General features: G+C 32.4%; 3 protein-coding genes across 7 annotated transcripts; 1 reads left to right on the top strand and 2 right to left on the bottom strand.

Moving 5' to 3' along the window:
- Positions 1-5,082: 5,082 nt before the first annotated feature.
- On the bottom strand, positions 5,083-13,093 carry LOC123308454 (dystrobrevin beta). 4 transcript variants are annotated; one of them, XM_044891102.1, is made up of 16 exons: positions 12,959-13,093; positions 12,532-12,683; positions 11,966-12,182; positions 11,782-11,867; positions 11,559-11,710; positions 11,392-11,500; positions 11,051-11,217; positions 10,838-10,962; positions 10,464-10,568; positions 10,247-10,328; positions 10,097-10,138; positions 9,759-9,874; positions 9,473-9,644; positions 9,248-9,268; positions 8,028-8,409; positions 5,083-6,773 (listed from the first exon to the last, which is right to left on the bottom strand). In XM_044891102.1, exons 2-16 carry the CDS (start codon positions 12,674-12,676, stop codon positions 6,640-6,642), a joined length of 2,055 nt encoding a protein of 684 aa, XP_044747037.1. In that variant the 5' UTR covers positions 12,677-12,683; positions 12,959-13,093; the 3' UTR covers positions 5,083-6,639. The 4 variants fall into 4 exon arrangements, with proteins under 4 accessions (XP_044747037.1, XP_044747038.1, XP_044747040.1 ...); XM_044891103.1 differs by lacking the exon at positions 9,248-9,268; XM_044891105.1 differs by lacking the exon at positions 10,097-10,138.
- A 215-nt stretch (positions 13,094-13,308) lies between these two features.
- LOC123308460 (peptidyl-prolyl cis-trans isomerase Fkbp12) lies at positions 13,309-14,225 on the top strand. The gene is made up of 3 exons (XM_044891116.1): positions 13,309-13,465; positions 13,526-13,686; positions 13,876-14,225. Exons 1-3 carry the CDS (start codon positions 13,429-13,431, stop codon positions 14,002-14,004), a joined length of 327 nt encoding a protein of 108 aa, XP_044747051.1. The 5' UTR covers positions 13,309-13,428; the 3' UTR covers positions 14,005-14,225.
- A 232-nt stretch (positions 14,226-14,457) lies between these two features.
- Positions 14,458-16,581, bottom strand: LOC123308455 (cap-specific mRNA (nucleoside-2'-O-)-methyltransferase 2). Of its 2 annotated transcripts, none has more exons than XM_044891107.1 (2): positions 16,448-16,581; positions 14,458-16,396 (listed from the first exon to the last, which is right to left on the bottom strand). In XM_044891107.1, exon 2 carries the CDS (start codon positions 16,295-16,297, stop codon positions 14,462-14,464), a length of 1,836 nt encoding a protein of 611 aa, XP_044747042.1. In that variant the 5' UTR covers positions 16,298-16,396; positions 16,448-16,581; the 3' UTR covers positions 14,458-14,461. The 2 variants fall into 2 exon arrangements, with proteins under 2 accessions (XP_044747042.1, XP_044747043.1); XM_044891108.1 differs by having other exon boundaries at positions 14,458-16,388; positions 16,440-16,579.
- Between the last annotated feature and the right edge of the window lie 1,098 nt (positions 16,582-17,679).

Raw genomic sequence — 17,679 nt, 5'->3', positions numbered from 1 at the left:
GAACTAAATGATTATTTCCAAATACGGAAATTTCTCGAAAATATTTCGATAATGAAATAACAGTCACAAGTATTACAATTTTATTTTCATATCATAAAGAATTTCCTTACAGAAGAATATTTACTAGGATATGTCATCATAACATACAATAACGATGAAGAAATCTAATATCGACAATAGTGAAATTCCTTCAACATTAGCGATGTTTCATTCGATTCATAGAAGTCTTAAAAATCGCAAAAACAACAAGAGAATTAGAATACAGAGAAATCGATTAAATAAATAATATTCGCTATAGAGAATAAGGGCTTCTTCTTTCAGTCTTTTATGAAAGAATTTATTTTCTTTATTAACATTCAAATGTTCTTTTATTTTCGTTACATTTTTTATTCACATCGATGAAATCGTATTATTTATATTTACGCTTATTATGGTTATATTACACAGGATGAATTGAAGCACTGGTCATAGAAAAATGATGCAATATCGAAATTTTCGTGATTGAATCACCCTCGCTTAATGATTATTTTGAATGCATGAACTACTTCAATATTAATACAAATCTTTTAATGATACCCTCTACCACATTAATATGAAAAAGTGATTGAAAAATAGATGAAGAAGAACATAATCACATGAAGCAATTTTTTCGAGAAACTTCTTTCAGAATTCCACAACAAAATTCGATATTGTTTATTTTTTCAAGTTGATCCAATGCGGTATATATTACGTGAATAAACTCATATTAAGAGTTTATTCTCACTAATTTGAATAATGAATCAATCTATATCACAAAAGGTTCGAGAGTTTCAAGTGATGTTCAGAAATGAATCAATTTTGTTAATTTCAACAACAATAAAAGCCATGAAAATTCTGCTCCAATATTTGGCAACTCTAGATACGTACATACCTACTAGAATAATCATATTTACAAGTCAACAAATATGATTCAACATAATGATAGTATTTATTGGTGATATTCTTGAAAATATACTCTTGCTTGAGGGTGAATTTTAATCAAAAAAGCATGAAAATGTAGGGCCAATATAAACTGATGTGAGTATAACTCATGATTGAAAACAATAATCACTGAAACGCGTGAATCAAAGCTGAATTGGAATATTATTCGATTTCAGATTTTGTAAGATTTTATGGCTCTGCATTTGTACAACAAGCAATAACATTTTCAAAACCATTTTATTTGAGGTATGTTCAACACAATTTCAACCCGAATAAAAATTAATATTCTCATGAATTCATAAATTGAAAAGATAATTTTCGAATTATTTTCTGAGTGAATATCACCTTTTATATATTTCCCACTGAATCTACCAGTCATAATATTCTGAAAGTAATAACAAATTTAAAATCTAACTTCATTTCATAATGAATAAATAACAATCATTCAGTTCCATAATGAATAACTTTCAATAAAACTGGGAGTACTTTCAATGCTCCGATGATTCACTTCAGTAAATCAATATGCTGCGCAGTATTTTAAGATATCAGTCATAGTTCGAGGAAACATTAACGTCAGTCCAACGTACAGTAATCACTACAACAGTTCTAACTATAGACCCTGAATATTAAAAAAATGAGTACTCAAGGCTATAGAGAAAAAGCAACACAAAACGAAACTTACATGTTACACTAATGGGAATTTATTCAATTACCAAAAACCACCTCATTTTCTTTACCTATCAAATGAAGGAGAAAATCCTCATTCATTTTTATGGAACCCAGTTGCAAAAACACTTTTCGGATTCCATTTTTCAGGATCATCATCAAATTCTGAATTATAAAGCGGAATCATGTCTATTCTGTTCAATAATAAATGAACATGATTGAAATTGACGTAAAGACAATACAAGGACAAAAAATTGTACTCTCAGAGCAGTATCTACTATGACTGAACCAGAAGTTCAGTGAAACAAGATCAAATTAACCCACATACTACCTTCAAGTGACTCAGAAATTCTAGTGCAACTCAAATGAACCAAAAATGCATCTCTCTAGTTATTTCATCATCAGAGTTCCACTCAAAAGAACTCTGTAGCTGACTACTGAAAAAATCTACCTAATGCGATTTTCTCACGAATACTCAGATTTGAGAAAATGAAAAAAAATTTCAAATTTTAAAGACAATCCTTTAACATTATTGATGATTTCGACCCTTCCATAACACATTAGTTAGAAAAGGGTTATAGCTGTAATAACTGTTCAAGATGAAGGATTACATGAACGATTAGAGCGTGAATAAAAACTGATAATATCTTATTATTCACCATTAATAAATGACAATTTCTTATCTATTTACCCACTGTTTCAATGCTTCTTCAAACTGTATCTTGTCCTGATTTTGTTCCTTCATTGTTGAAAAACTCTGTCCATTTTCATGGTCTTGGGGATATTGCTTGGATTTCAAAGGCTGAAACAATATATCATATAAATGATCACTTTTATTATGATAACGAACATTTCGGTAAAGCCATACTAATTGAAATTTCAACAAATAAATTTCAAATCGAATCAAACATTTTGTGATGAGACCTGATTTTTTTCTCATAAAATCAGGTTTCATTCTAAATATCCTTTTGAAGTTATTCTTCTCGAATGAGAAAACGCAACGTGGAAAAAAAGAAACTGATATTTCTATCATATCAAAATCTACCTTTCTCAAAACAGAAAATTTACCCTAGTCTTCAACAGAAATCCTTCCTTACCACGATGCGCACATAGGGTAATCATTAAAATTGTAGAAAAAAGTAAAAGCATCAAGGAACAAACTGTCTAGATACCTGCTGTCCAAAGGATCTTTGATTACAGTTTGTTCTATTGTATGCCCCATAATCCTCTGCATTATAGTTTTGTGATCCATTGCCTGAATGATTCTGTTGAACTGCTGAGAACATATTCTGCTGGGAACCATAATGTTGACTCAACGGATGTTGTTGATATTGGTAGCTATTATGTGAAAAACCTGTAAATAAGCCTTTTTAGGAAAGCAGGAAAGTTGAGGAAATATTTCAGCTCAAACAAAGTGGATAAAACCGAAGTATCGATAACCAAAACGAAAAATAGCGGACTCGGGAAGGTGAAAGAGCTAATTTGAAAGATACTAAGAGGAAGAAGAAAGTATAAATTTCCGATCAACCTATCATATCTATCAAGCATTCATGTATTTACTTCTATTAATTGATAAAATGTCTGAATTTGTTTGTATGTACTTGTATTTGGTTTAGAGAAGACTGAACTGTAAATAATGACTAATAACTTTCCATACTTTCGTTAGGGTTACTGCCAGGTGAATTAGCTTGTCTTGCTCTCAATTCTGCTATGAAATTTGCATCTTGTTCATAGCGCCTTTGAAGCTCCTCTTGCCAACCACTGTCACTCTCATCTTCACCGTCGTCTTCAAAATCTGAGAAGAAAAAGAGAATACGTTCAATCGATCGCCCATTTATATGTTAAAGTATTCATTCATAAGCTGCTGATAGCTAAATGGATATTTGAAGAACAGGGAAAAAGAATACATATTTTATCTCTAATTGTTCTGCAGATTCAAGATGAATCCACAGATGGCAAGATTTTTGAGCGAATCGCAAATCTTGGGACTCTGTCCAAACGATGCCACCTAAATATACAGGGTTTCGTCGATTTTGGTATACGTGAATAACAAAAATGGTTTTCCCAAATGTGCAAAATGTGTTGACACATTAGCACCACTCAAAATCTTTTTCCCTATTTTCCTTTTGCAAATTCAAAATGTATCAAGCGCTTTTTAAATTTTCTAATAATCGTCCTGTTAAAGTGAAATGGCATTATGAAAGCATGTTCGTTTCTTGAATAATATCCAACAGAATTTAATTTCAATATGTAATCAGTTATAACTAATCAATGAAAATGATTAAAAAACAAAAACAAGAAATAATTGCGAATTAAGGTGGAAAGTGCAGTGCTCCTAATAATGGTGTTTGGATGAAATGCAGAAATTTGATCAACAAATATTCAGCAACACTTCCTAAAAGCTACAGGTGCTTGAAAAAATCAGGAGTGAGAAAAAACATGCGAAAAATATAATCAAGCAAAAACTAGCAGATTATCGCAAAAAATTTAATTTTAACGTTCGGAACGCTAATACAATATTCACCGTATGTACTATTAAATTGATTCATTATTACATAAAAAAATATGGTGAATGCTTTGTTTAAATTTTCTCTTCTTTTATATATTGAATATCCTGTATGACAATATTCTTTCAAATATACATATACAGAAATTGAATATTTTGCGAGCTTTGTGCATAAACAAATCACAAATTCATAGACCTAAGGAAAGCCTGCAATTACATATCTGGCTATCTACCATTTGGGTAAAAAGAAATGGTATGATTGAATAAAGAATACCATGATTGCAGATAACTGATAGACTTTTCAACGACTAAGCTTCAAAGACCGGTCTAGAATGACATAAGTCAATCTAGAAATACTTACCAATTAGACAATGCAGTCTCCATATGTTTTATGCATATTTCAGCAATTTAACAATCATCCAACAGGCAGCATTCCTCATACAACTACCAGATTTAGCACAGATAGAAAGAATTCAACGTGGGTAAAAACTAAAAACAAATATTCAAATAAATGAGAAAAGTGAAAAAGATACAAATTAATCACTTCCATTAATTTCTCTAAACTTCAGATTCTAAAGGTCCATCTAGAGCTTGTATACGTATACATACCTGTATTTTATATTGTTACACTATAGTGAAACCAATACGAATTTTCTAATAAAATTTGGAAAAAGATAACATGCGAAGTAAAACATTCCAAATTACTGCTGAGAATCAAGAATTTATTTCTTGCAGCATTACAGTGCAATTCGAGAAGGAATAAATTATTGATAGAAAAATGTTCTACATGAGGAAAAATTATTTCAGTTCTAGAGAAGGGAGACTACTAAACACAAGCAAATATTCTTAAAGCTGTAACAATTCTCGAACTGATACAGCAAAATGCCATTTCAAATTTGAGAACTCACGATAAACCATAAACACCAAGAAAAGGAAAATGAAAAATCATCTTAATAATTCACAGAAAATATTTAATAGAATTCAGTGTACTTGCTTCTATTTGATAATAAAAATTCAACAACAAAATATATCTTTGAAATTACAATAATAAATTCTTCAGTTAACAAAATAATTTAACATCTCTTCATAAAATAAATAATGCCTACATAATTATGGACGTAAATGAAATTACAACTAGTAACTGGATAAAAACACTCTGTTCCATTCAAACAAATGTTGTGAGAGTTTAATAAACTAGTTCATTTAAAGCTTGAAGAGGCTCGAAAGCCGATTCACGAGTTGAATGAAAAGTGTCAGGTTACCATAAAACAATTAAAATTAGCAAATAAGACGTCTACATCTTTGTTAGTACTAGAGCAAAAAGGAAAAAACCGGGATTTTGTCAAACTATATGTTATATTTGTATGGTTTATATATCTGTTGGCTAAAAGGAGCATGTTATAGAACAACCCCCTCTAAGAAAGACCTTAGTTGGGTAGTTCCTCAATAAATTTATACAGTCATGTAGATGAGATCGGGAGAAGTGTTTTTGCTTCATAAAATTCTGGGTACCACTCTGCTTTTTCAAGCGAGATTACCCAATTTTAATATCATATTCTGAATCTACATGAAATTCCTATTTGCGTTATGAGGTTGCGTTAATTATGAGAAAATCAGCAAGTTTTTCCTTGTCTCAGAGACCAGACAGAGACATTGCGATAGAAACATGTTTTTTCCTTTTATAGTTTATTCCTGCAAGTAAAGACGTCTACTTGATAATTAACTTTTGTCCGAAGAAGAAAAAGGTACCCCTCAAATTGAATGTCAATAATAATTTGCTAAGAGAGAAAATATCAGTCCACAATTTGTTTTCTAGTATATTTTGGGATAAAAACCACGTGTGACGTGTAAGAAACGCTATACACACATATGGCAAGTCTTTGACTTTCCACAGTAAGTAACCCTAGCCAAAAAAACATCTTCTTCATTTTCGAATTCGATTTGTTTAGGAAGATATCATTCAATCTTCAGGCAATTATTTATCTGAAAATTTCATTACATGGTTCAATCCAATATAGCTGCAATTTTCTTTCCACAAATCTTCACATTTTCTGTGAACTTAATTTTATTGAAAGAAGATGTTTTCAGTTACCTTCGTCTTCATCAGTAATTTTATTGTTAGTAATTTAATTGTTAGTAATGTCAGTTTCTATCCGGGCAGTGGCGTGTAAATAAAAAATTGAAATGTAAATTGACAATCTTGCTAGGTATTTCTTTCCTATAGTATTGACGAGATCATTATTACTGCAATGAGTCTTTAAGAATTATTGAGAATCGGCGTAAATGCATTGTTGACACTTTATTGCAGTCATGCAAGATCACCTTCTCACTTTTTCGCTGCTTAAGTACTGATATCAATATGAGTATTATCCATTGAAACAGAGTGCCTGAGTACAACACATACTGGGGCTACTTGAAAACCTTAGATCTAAAATAATACTGAACAGCTAAACGACGGAATGATGATTTAGACCAAGTGCGAAAATTAACAATTTGCAACACCTTATTTATCTATCGGTACCTGAATTAAGCTCTCGAACCAGAGTTGACATGGCATTCGTAACAGAATCGGCCGCAACTAAGAGATCATTCCTCAAAGATCTACCCATTGGATCTCGATTTCCGTTTCCATTGCTCACAACTGAAATGAAAGTGTTCTAGAATTGGTGAATTGGTTTATAATTTAAAAAATTAAGATCTCTAAACGAAGGCAGATAGGCATTCGGAATTGCTCCCAATCGATTCAGCGTTTTCTATATCCTATATTTTCATAGCAAACTTTCAAATATTTGACAGTATTCACAAAAAAATTATTCTTTATGTTTTTAATTTTTCATTTTCGAGTTAAATTTGAAGGGCTCTCTGGAGTGCAATTCTCTATTGAATCATTGTTTTGGTTTTCTAGAATCTTAAAAACATCTTCAATGCACTCCATATCCTAGGACAGTAATAGAACATCCTGATTTTCAGACAGAATAGCAAATAGGTCATTTTAGGGGGGTCTAACCCCTTGCTCATTTTTGACCCAAAAAATCGAGATTTTCGAAATCGAATTTTTGTGCTAGGGTGAAAGCCTTGGCAAAGCTGATTATAGAACCGGAAATCCCAATTCGATCAGACGAATATAGCAGGAGATGTCCCAGATTGAAATTTGCAATTTATAAAAAATGCCATTTCCAAGATGAAAATCTAAACGAAGGGAGATAGGCTTTCGAAATTCCTCACAATAGATTCAGCTTGTTCGGAAACCTATATTTTCATACCAAACTTTCGAATATCCGACACTCTTCAGGAGAAAATAATTTTTTTTGTTTTTCCACTTTTCATTTTTGAGTTGACTTTGAAGAGCTCTCTGGAGTGCAATTCTCTATTGAATCATTGTTTTGGTTTTCTAGAATCTTCAAAACATCTTCAATGCACTCCATATCCTAGGACAGTAATAGAACATCCTGATTTTCAGACAGAATAGCAAATAGGTCATTTTAGGGGGGTCTAACTCCTTGCTCATTTTTGACCCAAAAAAATCGAGATTTTCGAAATTGAGTTTTTGTGCTAGGGTGGAAGCCTAGGCAACGCTGATTATAGAACCGGAAATCGCAATAGGATCAGATGAATATAACAGGAGATATCGCAGATTGAAATTTGCAATTTATTGAAAAATGCCATTTCCAAGATGAAAATCTAAACGAAGGGAGATAGGCTCTCGGAATTGCTCGCAATTGATGCAGCGTGTTCGAAAACCTATATTTGCATATCAAGCCTTCAAATATCGTTATACTTTACGAGAAAATGAATTTTTTTGTTTTTCAATTTGCCGCCCCTAGTATCTGGCCGCCCTAGGCTCGGGCCTACTTGTCCTTAAGGCATATCCGCCACTGCCGGCGTTGGTACTCACCCATATTGATATTTCCACCAAAGGCGTTCCTAACATCTCTAACGTCCCCTCCAACCCCCATCAAAGATTCGCTGTTCAAGTTGTGCATGCCCCTCTCCGCTCTATCTTGCTGAATGTTTGTCATGACATCCTTGGACTGAACATGAGGTTGGTTGTGTCCGAATTCAACCATGGAATGACTCATGTTAGACAAACTGTCCGATTTTCCTACCATAGATGTAGTCGAATTAGACATAGATGTGCTAGAGGATGGTAGTCCAGATGGCGTTTGGGGAGCACTGCGTGGATTTGCCTGTCCAGGGGTGGTGGCTGATGGCAGAGGCGGAGATTTCGTACTTCGCGGTGAAGAATTTGGTGTACTCCTGGGCGAAGCTTGATGATTCTAGAATGTCAATAACATCAAGTTCCATATGAAAAAATTCAACTAGTGAGTATAATAAAGCAACTTCTTGACGAAGCAGTTGTTTTCATATTGCATTGCACCTACTTTGTTATCACTGAACTCTGAAAGACCTTAAAGATCTTTTAGAGTTCAATGTTTGCTATATCTTCTCATTACCCACCCCTGTTCGTGACCCTTTCTAACCCAACATTGATTTTTTTATATTGAGCTGATAAATGTCAAAAATTTCAATTTTCTCAGGCTTTTTCTGGTCTTTTCCGATCTGGATCCAGAGTTTAGAGGTTTAGATTTAGGTACCTTGGTACAAATATATAGTCCATTCAAGAATGATTGACATCCCAGTAGGACTTGAAAGTCCAGACGCAGCTTAAATCTGGTCATAGAAGATCATCAATAATTTCTGTAGTTTCAATCACAGAAGTGGAATATTTAAATATAACCTAGAAGAGTATTTGAAAAGAAGAAATATTCAAATTCAGAGCATATTAATCAGCAATCAAAATTGATATAATTACGTTTCCAATTTGTTGGATTAAATTAAGAATGTAAACAGCTCTACAAAACTCAAAATACCTTCTGTCAGTGCATAGATTCACAATAATTGGTCTGTGGATCGCCGTTTATTCACAATACCAACCTGAATTCCGCAACACAAAATCTGAACTTATGGGCTATTACCAACTTAAATTCGATTTTCCATAGCCACCCGAGATGTCAATCATTCTTGAATAGACTATATCTCTTTCTGTTTTATCTGACAAGGTGATCAAGTAACTCACAACATAAAAACTACAATCAACCATTCCTTTTTACTTACCTCCGATGACTTTTCTGCAACCTACATATTTTTGAAAGATGAACATTAATTAGTAATGTGAAGGTGCTAAGAACCTAGGATGAAGAAGCAACAGAACAAAATTCAAATGGCGTGGAAAAAAGATGAAGTTTCTGCTAATCAGAGTGACAGAAATCTTTTGTTATTTTCTTCAAAATGAATAAAGCTCTTTAAAGATCAAAACCTTGCTATTACATCTTTTCATACCTTCAGCATTTTCATGAGGCCTTCCAACTGTATCATAAGCTGCCTCCTGGAATCTTGTAATGAACTCAAATGAGTCTCTAGTTCATCTTTCCTCATACGTAATGCCCTCAATTCATTCATAAGAAGAGGATTGTCAGGTCCATGTGCACTGCCCTCTAATTCCTGCTGCCTCCTTGAAAATAATAAGTATGTAACTACATACAGAAATAAAATTCCAAAAACTCCTAACAACATATTTGAAGAACAATTCCAATTATCGGAACCCTATTTTTGAATTTTTTCTCACCTGAGTCTTGCAATTTCCCTCATTATTTCCCTATTCTTCGCTTCTAACTGTCCAATCAGTTCTCTCTGGGCTCTAGTTGAATCCATTCCAAGGCAAGCTTCAGAAGATACACGACCCTGTAAAATTTTTTAGTGAACATGTGTTGAAAGGAAACCTTTTTATAATAATTAAAAATTTTGCTGAGGAAAGCTAAAAATTCTTCATTTGATTTTTTAACTGAGTTATCCACATCAACTTTGGACATGACTCAATTTCATTGATTTTAGTATTTAGAAAGAAGTCGATACAAAATTTATAATAAACTTACACAAAAAATTGTGGTAGGCAAAGCTACTTACCATGTCAGGTGACAGAGAACTTCTTCTCAAGCCAGTTCTGGACTAGAGGAGCAACAGCAAAAGCACATTCATGTAAAAATCATGTAACATAAAGGGAACATGCTGATACAATTAATTTCTAGAAATTGACGTTTTTCTATAAGTGCTTACCATTCCCTGGCCTGCCTCTTGAGCAAGCTTGGCAGCATAGCGAGCAATTAATCTATGTTCGTCATCCCGAGCACTGTCTAAACTGGAAATCATGATATTCATTATTATAAGTGTTGAATATTCATTTATTTTCAATAAGTAAAATATTTCATAACGGACACGTAGGAATCGGAAAGTTGAGAGTTCCAAAGTGGGATCTTGATATAATTTTTTTTACCTTCTAGTAGTGGAAGACCTGCTGTCTAAGCTGCCCATTCCATCAAATGGATTACATGAATTACTATCCGGAAATCCATTATGGGAAGGAACAGGTGAGGGTGGTCTGTAAAAGAACCAGTATGAGGTAAAATATAAAAAAAATCAAACATCTTGGTGATTATTCCTGCTGAAATTTTTAAATATAGAAACTTTCAAAAATGTACATGCCAGCATGAATTGAGTGACACCTACTTAGAACGTGCCGCCATCGAGGGGCAGTAGCGGTAGACCGAGATGGCGACCAAGAAGCATTTATGGTGAATACAAACACTTGCACAAATCGATGAGGGTGGTCAAAAATTCTGGGATAGCTTTCTTAACAATATTACTTACACAATGTGAGACAGATTCAATGTTTTTTCAGGCTGTTCTGGAAACTTGGGCAAATGATTCTTAGACTTTTCTGGAACGCATCTAAATGATTTTCTCAGCGACTGTCCAAGGGTTTTATTGGGTGACTGCAAAAAAGATAAACTTAACAATTTGTTCAGGTGAACACATAAACAGAGAAACTATGTTTGTTGCACAAAATATTAAGAAACTTACGAAGGAAGCATATTCTTTGACCTGGTGGTCTAAGGTATGTGGACTGGAAACTCTGCCTCGCCAGAAGCAATCCTGGCATAATGTGTAATGTGGACATTTCAGACACCGATAACGGAATCCACTAAATCTTTCCCTGAGGCAAGAGTCACATTGTATTGAGTGAACAACTGGAAAAAATAGAGGATATGATAAGGGCCTAGATAAATCATTATTTTTCAGTTTTTCATATTTTTTCACCTGATTGATTTTAAATGATGAGAGTGAATGTTATTCAATGTAATGCATGGAAAATATTTTTCGATTTATGACTTTACCATGAAGATGTAAATAAGAAAACTCACCATTTTCAACAGTGGCAATGCGATGAAGAAGTGGTAACCAAAGTAAAACTGGAGGCCCTGGATCAGACATCATTGTGTCTAAGAAGTCATTAACAGTAACTTTTGCATTCTGAAACAAATATTTATAAAGGGAGTTTGACATATTTGTTGTTGAATTTTCAACTCACAAGCATAAATATAGTGGAAGCAAGGGAATCTGTATAATTGAATGTTGGAGATTCATAAACAGCTGCAGGCAATGCAAGAACTTCTTGAAGATATTCATTAAACCTCCACTGAAGAAGCAAACCATTGCTGTCAGATATTTGTGAAAATATATCTGAAAGATGTGTGTTAAAGTTTCATTTAATGCAACAATAAATTATGAATAACATTGAAAATATAACTTACATCTCAATTTATCCATAAGTTTTCCTGCACATAAAGTTGCCAAAGCTACTTTGATAGAGAAAACTCTAATCTTTCCAACATTATCACTAAAAATGGATTGAGGACTCAATTCAAATAAGTAAAATGAATTTGCTTCATGAAAATTAATTTTACCTTCTTCTGGTATACTAGTTCGTCTACTTACACTGTTGCATAGGCAGCTAATAGCCAGTTGAGAAGTAAACTAGAGCATACTTCAACATTTGCTTGTTGTGTAGGTGGAGCTCTTTTATTGAGACTGTGATACAAGGAACATAGAAGTGTTTCTAATCTTGCAACACTTAATTCATGTGAAGGTTCTAAAGCATGTAATCCTTGTTCTCGAAAGGCCTCTATTATATTCCAAATATCCACAGCATGTACTGAAATAGTTTTCAAAAATGAATATCATCATATTTTCATAACAATAACTTTCAATAATATATGAAAATGAGGATGTATGGTTTGTTCCGCATACATAATTCGATGATAAAAACAAACATTGATCATAGAAAGGTTTTATCTGTATAATTTTTATTCATGATATTGTCATTCATACCATTTATGCATAAAAATAGGATATTCCCTCATTAAGATATAATATGTTTGTTTATATTGATAGAAAGCTGAATGCTAAACAGAGTCAATATGCTGTTTTAACTATTTGTCTCAAATCTCAATAATTTTTACACTGTTCTCTTGGAGTATTTTGACGAAAAGCAGCATACTTACAGCACACTTTTTTTTGGATAAACCTCAGCTTAACAGCAGTCCTATAAGAAGCAAAACGAATAAGATCAAAATTATGGGAGCTCATCTCATGAATTAGAGCTAGCCTATGATCTGCCGATCCTGAAGAACTTTCGCCAATCTGCATTTTTTCCCTTGAAAAAAAAAATAATATGGGACTAATTTTAGTAAAAGCTTATGGAAATTCTATCCAGATACACATGTTCAACTCGCGAAAATTTCTTGATGAATTCAAATCGGTTTCTTCAAGCCGATATAATAAACTATAAATTTCGAACAGTACAAGATTTTCAAACAGCGAAAATTCAATCAATCAATATGAATATCTGAATGAAATAATTTTCATATGTTCTCCCATGAAAGAATAACTTCGCCCTATATTTTAACTGATTACTTCTGATTAATCTACCTTTATCTAATTATTCCTACAGGTCAAGTATTTCAATAAAACTGATATCCAGATTTAATTTTTGGGATTGTCACAAACACTCCATTATCAAATTCTGTATTTTCTTTTCGAATTGATCGGGATAGGTCGAGCTTTCGGGTAAGTTCGTTATCTTTGAGAAAATCTTTGCATAGGGCTGAAGAGCACATGTTAATTCGATAGAATTAAAATTATCCACGAAAAATAGTTTGAAGATGTATTAAATTGAATTAAATTATACATTACATCACCAAAATAATCGCTAAATAAAAAGTGTAGAAGACCAACGGACCAACCAAAACTCCTCCATCATTATGAACACAGAGGTTTTTATTTTTATTCTATGAACAGAACCGCCATTTTTGTTACTGAAAGCACGAGCAGGTCGGGCTTTCTCAAAGAAGCGTTTTCCAATTTTCCATTGATCCAGGTATCAGCAAATTTTTCAAACTATGGGAGTCCAAGTTGAATCTATCAGACCTGGAGACGGTTCGTTTTATGGTTAATAATATAGGAGAAAATTCCATTAAATTTATTTTATTTGCATAGGATCAACATTTCCTAAAACCGGGCAAACTGTTGTCGTTCACTACACAGGCACTTTACAAAATGGGACAAAGTTTGACTCTTCGAGAGATCGAGGAGCTCCATTCAAGTTCCGCATCGGAAAAGGAGAAGTAATTAAGGGTTGGGATGAAGGAGTAGCACAGGTATAATTTTTATATCTATGTGGTATACAAGTTCTATCAAATGTTTATTTTTGTATTGCCTCAAATGATGAATCAAACATCCTTGCGCTCTGAATTCAAAGTTGAAACTAGTGTTTCTGAGTGGTGTTGAGATTAGATTTAATTGATGTTATCTTGTTCATATTGTATTTTATTGAAATCTATTCACAGTTGAGTGTGGGCCAACGAGCAAGGTTGATTTGTTCTCCTGATTATGCTTATGGTTCTCGAGGTCATCCCGGGATTATTCCTCCAAACTCCACCCTGATTTTTGATGTTGAGCTCCTGAAGGTGGAATAAACAGCAATAAAATACTTGTTGGTGCACCAACTAGTCCTTTTATTGTATATCTTGAATTTAATAGCATGTTACAAATCAGGTCTTAAATTATCTGCCAATAGGTTAAATGAATAATTGTAGAGTGAATATGCTTGATTTATTCTACTAGTTATTAACAAGAGTGATTGTGGATGTATCTAGACTTGTGTTAATATTACCTGAAATACAGTACTAAAAAAGGATTTAGTCTATTCTTCAGAATGTTGGAATTGGATTGTCTCAGAATAACTCAAATTTATTTATTCACAATTTATGGAGAAACTACTCCTGTTTCATTAGACAAAAAAATTTAAAAATGTAGCAGGAGAAATATCAAGTTAGATTTGAGAACATTAACATTCTTTTCATTCTTGGAAATGCCAACAATAAAATTTGTGTGGTCCTCATATTGGCGATTTCATTAGAAGAAAAACATTTTTCAATTAAATTTTATTAATGAGTCATTATAATCGCGTACTATATGATAAAAGTCATTATACAATATTAAATCGGAACTAACAATTTCCAATATGTCTGCCTTATAAGGTAAATTTTGTTGTGGATTATCGTAAAAACTTTTCAAAGTATGAACTATGTCATCAAATCTGTGTTTCATATTACACTTAACATTTTTCAAGACAATGCTGCCATAATTATATACAAAAATTTCGTGATAGTATGAACACAATAAATAAAAAAAGCCAACTAAAAAATTTGTGACTAAGGGGATATTTAAAATTATAAGATTCTTGTTCATATCATGACAAGCAAAAAAATCCAAAAATTCTCGTTGGAACTCACTGTAGGAAGAACAGTTGAAGTCATTTCTATTCAATATAGAAAATTGATTACCTAGATCCATATAGATTCTGTTATATAAACTAAAATGATCTTGACATCTTTTGTAAAATATCTTGAAAGTATCAGACTTTTGCAAATCACAGAAATTCGAATGTTCTAAAGTACTGATCATTTTTCCTAATTTAATGGATAGTAAAGTTTCAACTGTAATATCTTCTGACTTGAAAATTTTATGATTTGAAAAAATCCTACACTTTAAACATTTTGAATATGGATACATATTTGAAAATGGTGCTAATTTATGGGATGGTACAATTTTTCTTAATCGGTACTTTTTTATATACATATTTGCTACACGCATTTTTGTATGATGGATAAGGGAAAGATGCAAAGAATTCCTCTTTCTAAAATTATCAATATTATTTGTTATAGTTTCAATCTGTAGGTTCATGAAGTATTCAGAACACAAATTAATTTCATTGAGGAATTCCTGAGGGATTTCACTCAGATCAAACATTGATACTTCTTGATTAAAATAACCTTTCTTATAAGGTGAAATTAAAGCTTCCCAAACATCGTTAAATAAATCAAACCCTCTAAAATCCAAACAAATAATATACACCTCTGAATTACCACCTTTTGAAGTACATGGTTTGAAAGCACTTACACTTTTGAATGATATATTCAACAGATATAAGAGGCAGATTGTTGAATGTTCAAACATAGTGAACAATTTTATAACAAATGTACCACCTTCACCAAGAACTGATAATGCAGTCATTGTCTCACAGTAATGTAGGTATTCCACTAAACTCTCTTGATTTCCAGGATCACACATACAATTTATACTTCCATCTGCAGTCACTAATAATATATTTTCATCTATTTGTCTCCTCAAATCAATATAATTGTAATACTTTGTTATATCTCCAGTATGATCCATACCAAAATGCCATTGTTTTTTAGTGAATCTCAATAACCTATCATCTGGAATCATTTCAGAGAGTTTATTGCCCTCATATTGAGGATTAAGTGTTGTAGCCAGCCAATTCCATTCTAAGTAATCCCGATTTGATTTAATGAAATGATTCAGTGCCGATATAAAACCACCTGGTGCCTCACATAAATGTAAACTGGCAAAACGTTCGGTAGATTTGATTGAAGGTATTACATCAAATTGGTTTAAACATTCATAAAATTTGCACCAAGCCTGTGTTAATAACTCTGGTTCAATTCTGTCTTTCAGATATCTTATGACAAAACTTGATGGATCATTATGTCTTGTATGCTTAGACCATTCCTCAAGATTATACTTCCCCAATTGGGCCTTCACATTGTTAAGATGAATTTTTTTCTCTTGTAAAAGTAATATATCCCATTTTGGGACTTCGAAAATTTTCCTGGGCACATCTGCGAATGATTTGAACTGAAATTTTTTATTAAAAAGGGCAGAAACGTTTCCATATCTATCCATTAGCTCACAGGTAATTTAATTTAAATTAATAAATGATATTTTGAATTAACTGTTTTGTTTAGAAGTTTATAACCTTAAATTTGGAGGCTTTGCAGCTAACATAGACTTAATAAAGCTTAATAAATATATTATTATGTCTATGGCAGCTAATTGTTGACGTCCATTTTCTTCTTCCCAACTTCAACTTATCTTTCATCTTTTTCGACAACAAGAGATTTGAGGTTCTCTAATGGAGAAACCAGTGTATGAAAATTAATCGATCTTCCCTTTAGTTCCAGAAATTAAAATGTGTTTTTTATTTTCTGGTATTATCAAAGGTTCCTCCACAGAACACTAATATAAGAGAAGTGCAAACGTGGTTCAAAACCAGTGCAACACGATGACATTTCATTGGCCGCCATTTCGGTAGGTTCGAAGAAAGATATTGGCGGGAAATTTGAATTCGCAGGTATATTTTACTAGGTTATATTATTTTCAATTTGAATGTTTTTGTTATGGGGATAAGTAAAACTGCAAGATTTACCGAAAAAAGTGAATTTATTGAATTTCATTCACATCATGAATAGAAAAGAATTATAACAATGATAATGACCGAAATATATACAGGAAAATGATTCAGGTTCCAAGGAATTTTCAGAATGGGATATTAAAACGGAATTTTTTAGGGTAGATATCAAATAATTGTTTAAGTACATGATAAATATTCCAAGAAGACAAGTGTAAGTCTACTACGAGACTATCATATTTTGGGCAGAGTTACGAAAAAACCTACCAACCCCAATAAAACAGATTCAGATAAACAAAAAGAATAATCTTCACAATTTCAAACCAAGTCATAAAGAAACTTATGTTGAATTATATTACAAGTATAATAAAATAAAAAATTTATTAGGTGGATTTCTGATTGAATTCAATATTATTTCAAAATGGGATGTGGCTTGTCGATGCTTGTTATGATTAGCAGTTGAGTATTGCTTAATTCTACGTATTCTGAAACCACCTCTAGTTTATTCTTACAATGTACTTCTCATATTGTTGGCTGCTAAGTTTTTGTATAAGCTCGACTTTCATTTGCTTCAAAGAATAACAACTGCACATAAAATATAATAAATAGAAGGAGTGACTATTCCGAAACTTGACTCAACTAAGATTAAATTAATTAGTCCAAGCCAATGATCACAACAAATACAAACAGAATAGTCAAATTTCAAAGTTACATCGGCCACAATTTTTATATACTCTATATACATCAGATATACATATTCACATTGATAAAATAATAGGTTTCGAATGGAACATACTGAACCATATCACTTTTTTTATCACAAAATCGTTACTTCAGTCTTCCTTTGGCTTTGCTCCTCAAGATTGTGGTTCATGAA

This window comes from Coccinella septempunctata, chromosome 2, assembly GCF_907165205.1.
Source record: "Coccinella septempunctata chromosome 2, icCocSept1.1, whole genome shotgun sequence".
Lineage (NCBI taxonomy): Eukaryota > Metazoa > Arthropoda > Insecta > Coleoptera > Coccinellidae > Coccinella > Coccinella septempunctata.
The sequence above is the reverse complement of the archived record's forward strand: the minus strand, read 5'-3'. Positions and strand labels throughout refer to the sequence as shown.